Source organism: Octodon degus, unplaced genomic scaffold (assembly GCF_000260255.1).
Source record: "Octodon degus isolate 3935 unplaced genomic scaffold, OctDeg1.0 scaffold00179, whole genome shotgun sequence".
NCBI lineage: Eukaryota > Metazoa > Chordata > Mammalia > Rodentia > Octodontidae > Octodon > Octodon degus.
The window spans coordinates 1,885,963-1,893,663 of record NW_004524755.1 but is presented as its reverse complement, the minus strand read 5'-3'; the positions used below and the strand labels follow the sequence as shown (position 1 = coordinate 1,893,663).

General features: G+C 38.6%; 1 protein-coding gene across 1 annotated transcript in view; it reads left to right on the top strand.

The window, feature by feature from the left end:
• Window positions 1-1,375: 1,375 nt before the first annotated feature.
• Window positions 1,376-7,701, top strand: part of Eif3h (eukaryotic translation initiation factor 3 subunit H) — a 96,555-nt gene continuing 90,229 nt past the window's right edge. The window contains exon 1 of the mRNA XM_004643605.2: window positions 1,376-1,541. Within this exon, the coding sequence (XP_004643662.1) occupies window positions 1,410-1,541 (132 nt within the window). The 5' untranslated portion in view covers window positions 1,376-1,409. The remainder of the gene's footprint in view (window positions 1,542-7,701) is intronic.

Genomic DNA, 7,701 nt, shown 5'->3' with positions numbered 1-7,701 from the left:
ATGTTCCTTATTTCACCTAGCATAATGTTCCTATTTAAAGCTGACTAACCTCCCACTGTACATATATACCACATTTCATTCATTCATTCATTCATTCATTCACTAGTGGACATTTGAGTTGATTGTATCTTTTGGATATTTTGAATAATGTTGCTGACAGCACTGCCACACAAATATCTGTTTGAGTCCTTTTTAAAAAATTCTCTGGCGTATATACCTGGAAGAGAAATTGCCGATATTTTTTGGTAATTCTTTTTTATTTTGGGTGGACTACCATCATATTTTCAATGGTGGCTTTACCACTTTATATTGCTAGTATTTTGAGTTATTTTTATCATTTAATCTCCACTGACTTTTTTCTATGTGCGTTTTTCCATTATACCCATTTATGGAATTTTTGGTCTTTCTTGTTTCATTTTTTCAAGTTGTAAATTCCTATTGTATTCTGGCATGTCTTTCATACCTGTCTGTCAGATATACTTTTACATAGAATGTCCAGGGATTTAGTTTAGTTTTTTTTTTTTTTTTTTTTTTTTTTTTTTTTTTTGGAATTGGGGGAAATCTGTCCATTCCATCTTTGCGGAAGCGAAATATAGATGGAACCTACAGGATTTTCTAATGGAACAGAGTACTCACAGCCCTCTGTGATGCTGAGGCAGGAGGTGTTGAAGAAACTGGAGCAAAAACATTTATTTTTAGAGGTGTGGTATGTATCTGTAGCTCAGTTTTGGAAAGGCTGAGTTGGAGCTGTCTACTAGACATTTACACGGAGATGCTTAACGGTCAGATAGGTGTGGTGGTGTTTCGTGGAGGGGTATGGAGAACACACACTTGAGAATTAGTACATGTAGGACATTTCGGGCACAAGGACTTGAGGTATTTCAAAACTACAGATCGTAAGTCAGCAAGATTTGTAAAGAACGTTGTACATCACCCTTCAGCACTACATATAATTACTTCTTCTGTCGTACTCGTGTAAACCGCTGCATGAAGTTACAGCAGCAAAAGGTTTTTAGTTTTGGTAGCTGATCATTTAATTCATTTCTGTATAAACTAAGCAGTAAGAGATAATTATCCAAAATTTCGTAAGAGAAGCTACACAATTCCCGCTTGGCCTTGATTTACAGAATGTTGAAGAAACCACGTCTCAATGGTGAAGAATAACTCCATATTTTGGAGAAATCTACTTTGTTCTGGGAAACGCGAGATAAGCAGCAGTGCGCAAGCGCGAAGTCTCCCGCCCGGAGGAGGGGCGGGGCCGGAGCGGGGGCGGGGCCGGAGCGGGGGCGTGGCCCCACCCTGGCTGCTCTTCCCCGCTCCTTCGCGTCAACCGCTGAGGACGTCACGGGGCGCTCACACTTCCGCTTCCGGTCACGCGGATTTCTCTTTCTTCCTGTCGGGCTGGAAAGATGGCGTCCCGCAAGGAAGGTTCAGGCTCCGTCGCTGCCTCTTCCAGCTCCACCTCCGGCGCGGTGGGGAAAGGCAAAGGAAAAGGCGGCTCTGCAGATTCGGCCGTGAAGCAAGTGCAGATAGATGGCCTGGTGAGTGGAATCGCGCGCCCTCAGGCCCACGTGGGGAGCGCCGAGCGCGGCCCTGCCCGGCCCGCCTCCCCAGAAGCTCCTCCTGGCTGTGTGCTGCGGGCCTGCCGAGGCTGGCCACAGGTTTTTCCCTAGTGCCCTTTGCTTTCATCTTCACTGTTCGATGGAGAGACACTGCAGCTTTCTCTGCCTTCTGACTGAGGCTTGGGGTTGAGAGGGGACCCGAGGCGGAGAGTATGACAGAGAGTTGGGGTCTTGCTTTGCGGGGTCTAACAGGAGGGTTGAGGACCGAGCAGGCAGTTGGCGGTGGTGTCGAGGAGGATTTAGGATTTCTCGCGACGCTCTGGGGAGGGAGAGTAAGGATCTTGGCGGTTGCTTCCCTGCTGGGCTTTACACATCTGTAGCTTTTCAAGATGTTTCCTGTGTAGACATCCTTTTGAGCCTGGCGTTCAGAGCTTTACCAGAAACCGCGAAATTGCCCCTGCAGAATCACATGAGAAGTACAGTAGGGAATAGCCAGGAACTCAGTGGGTGAGGTGAATCAACTCGGACGTCTGTGGAAAGCCTGGGGAGTGGAATTGGCTGGTTAGGAAAGAGGCAGCCCTGGAGAGAAGGTCTGCTGTGTTTCTAATCAAAATGCATTTGTAGGACTTACTTTCCCCCTCGACTTATATTTTTTTATTTACTGTAAATACAGACCTTAGACATACGTAATAAGACTTTTTTAAAAGTCACATGAATGTTTTTGTGGGGGATTACGTTTAGGTGGAAACTGGGTAATTTTAATCTAACTACAATTGAGTTTGTTGAGCACACATAAACTGGATTAAACAAACAAATCTGGTTTTCCATGACAGTTTTTACTTTAGCTTTTCTAAGCCGTCCTTATTTGTCAAGTGAGGAGAAGTGTCATGTTGTAGGTATTATTTGGAGTAAAGAAAATGACTTTGTGTTGACCAGTAGTAAGCATTACTGTTTGTGATTATTGAGTTTGAGGTCTGCAAGTCTACAGTGGCAGTTTAAAAAAATGCAGGCAAGAGACTGTAACTTTGGAATGCTTTGTTCTATCCATTTGTTACTTGTATACTACTACTTTTGGCTTGCATTGGCTCTTTGGAGATAGATATATTAAAGAATAAACGACATATCTTTAGAGATTAAAACTTAGTTGATGCGTAGACTTAAATTATACTTAAGTATAAGTGCTCTTATGCATTTGAGAAATGTTTAAGTCATTTTGTGGGAACCTGTTTCTTACTGAATTCCTTCTGTCATATAGCCACTCTGAATTAGAGTTGAATAAGGCAACAGGCAGGTGGCATAAATCTATTTGATGGAGGTAATTTATTCAGTGAATGTTTATGACCTTCTGAGAGTGGAGCACTGTCTAAAGTTGCATAGTGATAAAAGTACACTAGTAACAGGATTGTGGGTGTCTTAAGAGATGTTTTGTAAAGAGATTATGTTCAGTGGAAATAGACTTGATCCCTTTATGTTTCTTAGGTAGTGGGTTTGGGTTGGTGAGACTTACATTTTTTTTTCCTGTTTCATGAGTTAATCAGCTGTCAGACTTGAGTAGTGCTAATCAACTAATCCCTTTCACAAGAGACGGATTTATTAATTTAAGTAAATGCTCCTTTAAAAGGATTTTTTTTTTTTTTTTAATTATCAGGTTACCTAGGAAATCGGAAGCTTACTATTGGCCCCAGTTAATCTTTATTTTATTTTATTTTATTTTTTGGCTCAATCAGAATGCCTTCAGGGAAGGTTTGGCAGCAACCTGAGCTGACTGTTTAAGCAGGCTCTTAGAACTGAGCTAAGGGGCAGGCCCTCCCCCTCCCCCAGTTAATCTTTAAAAAGGCAAGTGAAGGGCTTCAGGGTTATTGTAGACTTATGAAGAGCTTAGTGAGTTATTTCTTATTCACAGTTGTGGGTTCCTCAGCTTTTGTTCTCCACAGTTAAGTAAATATTAAAAGATCAGTTTTTAATAACTTCTCTCTCTCCAGGTGAGATCAGGCGTGTTCAGGGTGGTATGTCTGTAGACACCTTCTCTACAGGTATATGTTTGACATTGAAGTAAAGTTAGGCAGTTTGAGTATGATTTAATTGCAAATTTTTTAAAATCTTGAATTTTCATATTTTACTCATGCGTATTTCCTGGTTACCATAGTTCATGTAAAAACATTTTAATTATTTTTATACTTCTATCTTACTTGCTATGCTGGTTGCAGGTAATGTAATTGTGTACATCTTACTGGTTTTTCTTTACATGCAGTAATCAAGAATTGTTAATTCTTTTATATTCTCTCCAGGTGGATGTCTTGTGGAGATACCACACTGGATATGTCCAGGCACAAGTTTTTAAAACTCCTTAAACTGTACTCTTTTCTTTTGTTTTTTCTTTCTTTCTTTTTTTGTCCTGATTAACAGTGTACTTATGGATGCAGTATTACATATTGGCAAGGTGAATGCTGAAGATGTGGATTCAGCATCTTTTGGGAGAGGGGAAGCTACCATATATTTAACCCAGGTTCTCCTGTCAGTTTAAATGTGCAAGGGGCTGGGGAGATGGCTCAGTAGAATAAGCACTTCCCTGGCAAGCACAAGGGCCTGAGTTAAAGCTCTTGTTCCGCTCCCCCCTGCAAAAAAAGGGTGCATTTTATTGCTGAGCTCACCCCTGGCCCTGAGTTTAGAGTCTTACTGGAGCAGTTATCACAACTTTGGAGAAGTTAGTGAAATTTGGCAGTCCTCAAGTTTACCCTTCCTAGGATAGGGTAATGAAGTGGTTAACGTAATGAGGGCTGTGAGAATGAAATTGGGAGATTATAATACAAAATGCTTAATACAATACTGTGTCAGAGTAAACATTACTCTCAGTGCTTTCGTTATCCTTATTGTTACTGTTTCTTAAATACTGTATTATGAATGACACTTTGTCAGTGTAGGTTGTAATTACAAAGAGTATCAATTTGATAATCAGGAAACATATTCTAGTCTGCCTCCATGTAACATTTCCTATAATTGTTTTACCAAGAGGTTTAATTTTCTCATCCACAAAATGATCCACTATCCTTTTCCATTTCAGTAGTTTGTGATTTTCCCTTTTGTTTTTCCATTATGGAATCCTGAGAAATTTTACCAGTCCTGGATTCAGCCAGCTGTTATTTATGTCACCATCACTTTTTTTGTGTGTCTTTTATGTTGGCTTCTTTTTCCATCAGTGAATGCTGGAGGGCCTTAGGATTTCTTTTCCCCTCTGTACCCAGGATCTAACTTGGGACCTTGCACTTGCCAGGCAGGTGCTTATGTCACTGAGCTGTCTTTCTGGCCCTGGATTTTTTTTTTCTTCTAGGCTTTAGTTTTCTGAAGTGGCATAATGAAATACATAAAAGTAAATGGTCTGAAGCTCGACATGCTTGGATTTGAACCCCAGTTCAAAATTAGCTGAATTTCATTGGGCAAGTTTCTTAATCTCCTTGTGCCTCATTTTCATTTGAGTTTCGAGGATTAAAATGGGCCGAACATTTTATTACCTGGAGTAGTGTCTGGGATGTAGCATTCTGTATTTGATTCTATTATTTGTAGTAGATATGTGGTGAGCTCTCTAAGTTATTTTTAACCTTTCTTGTGGCTTTATATGACTTATATTTTGATTACTCTTAGATTTATGCATGTATTTCCTGCCGTTTGACATCACTGCTTGGGTATCTCCAAGGCATCTCATTGGGCATTTAACATGTTCAGAGTGGAAGTATTAACTCCTCCCTTTGGCCCCCTTGGTGTTGATCTTAGTCTCTCCTATCTCTGTCAGTGGGACTGCTACCTGTTTGAACAAAGTTAGAAATCCTAGATGTTAACCTAACTTTGCTCTCTTTCTATGCTCAACACAATCCTAATGGTCCAACCTCCACACTTTGTTAAATCTATCTGCTTTGCTGTATTTATGTGCCACTAATTTTCTCTAATTAGAATGGACCCAGCTTTTCATTAGGTCCTCAGAATCTTGGTGCTTTTGTCCTTTTCTCTAAACTCTGCACTTTTTTCTAGGCTATATCACAATAACTTCTGTGTTTCTCCCCCTGAAATACTTCTTCCTCTTTGTTGGCTACTTTTGATTGTTTATTCTCAGTTTTAATGGGTCTGTGGACAATAAAAACCTTGTTCATAGCTCTGTCAGAGTTGCCTCTTCCATCTCATCACTGTTTCCTTCATTTTCCACAGCCTGTCACTGGTATGTTTGTGTTTTAGTCTTCCTTACCAGCACATTTCTGGGGGCAGGGTAGATGATCTTCACTGGTTGTGTCCCTATTGTAAACCCTGCTCACTGGCATAAAATAAATGAATACATGATTTCATTTTATTTTTATGCAACTCCTCATTCAAGTCCTGATATGTTCTTATGTAAATTATTTTGTTGATACCTTGAGCATTTTTTTTATTAGCTCTTTTCACTTAATACCTTCATTCAGATACTCATTTAAAATAGTTTCTTTCATTAGATGTGTCCAGTGATATTTTATCTTTTGAGATAAGGTCTTGCTGTATGGTTCAAGTTAGGCCCTGATCCTATTATATAACCCAAGCTGGTCTTGAACTCATAGCAGTCCTCCCTCATGTGCTGGAATTATAGGTGTGTACCACCATGCCCTGCCTCTGATTTTATTTTTTTTTCAGGTGAATTTAGAGTCCACCAAAGTATTCTTGGTTCTTGCCTTTTGTGTTCTGACTTTCCATTTCTCTCAAGTTTCATAGGAACTGTACATTCTAGTCACACAGGCCTACTTGGCCTTTTTTTTTTTTTTTTTTTTTTTTAAATAAATCCCATGTAGTTTTGCTTTCTTTTTTTTCCATGAAGTTCTTTCTGTGTGAAATTCCTTTCATTGCCATGTGTTGAATTAAAAAATGAGGTTTAATAACTTTTTGTTGTAGTTGCTAAGTCTTTATAGTTTATTTTGAATTTGTATACTTCAATTGTGTTCTGTTGTTGACTCATAATAAATAATTTGTGGATTAGCTCTCATGCTGGTGATACCATGTTCAGTCCCTGTGCTCATGGTTATTCTCAGCCATGAATAGGTCCAGATGAATCCAGAGATGAATTTCATACTATATTTAGGCTGATGTTTGATCACATTCATTCTTAGCACACAAGCAGTGGCTAAGACCAGTATTTTTCTTTTATTCTACCCTTCCTGTCCTACTTTAACTACAGTTTATTAGTGCTTCCGTATCTGGGAATATTTCTTTTTTGTTAGCATCAGGGTATTCATGTGCTAACATGAATAAAATTTTAACCTTCTTAGCTCTACACTTGTATTCTAGTGCTAGCCCTCATTATTTTCTTCTGAAGTAAAAGAGCTATATATTTACCTTTTCATTCTTTACTAGCATACACTGCTTTAGACTGGTGCTACCACCAGTTCCTTCAATTAAATTTTCAAAAAGATGTATTATGATATCAGAAAGAATGATATTAAAATATTCAGGCAGAATAGTGGCTGTTTTATGTAACTTAAGCACAAAATAAACATTGTTACCAATCATTTAAATTGCAAAATAGAACATTAAAAGTATCTTTCAAGCTCTTTGGTTTTCATCCTTTCTGATGCTTTATGAATCACCATCAATGAGCTTTGCTTTGCTGCTTCCTTTATAGTGTCACCTCATAGGAAATTCCTAGGTTAGGCTTGCCTGTTAATAAGAATATATATGAAATGAAAGAGAAAATCTTAGTATATATTCTTCCATGTCTTGAGTCTTGATATAGCTATATCTATATATCTTATATAGCACAATTAAATCTGAGGAATGTTGCTTGCCATTTGTATTGAGTAATGACAGATTATTTTCCTAAGTAGTTGTACCACTTAACATTTATTCCCAGTAGTTATGAGGCCCAAGCCCTATGTGTTTTTGACATTTAATATGACTAAAAGTCTGTTTTTGCCAATCCAGTAAATGAGGTATTCATTCTGGTAGCAATATGGCTTACTGTTCCCTGCAAGAGTCTGGATTTGTGTAGTTCTTGGAATGAAACAGTCTTCTAATCAAGTGGTCTCATTGTTCCTAGACAAGAGAAAGTTAATTGTTCTTTGTTGAACTTTTTCTTTAAAATCCACTTTGTTCTCAACAGCTTGAATTTTTTTTTTTTTTTTTTTTTTTT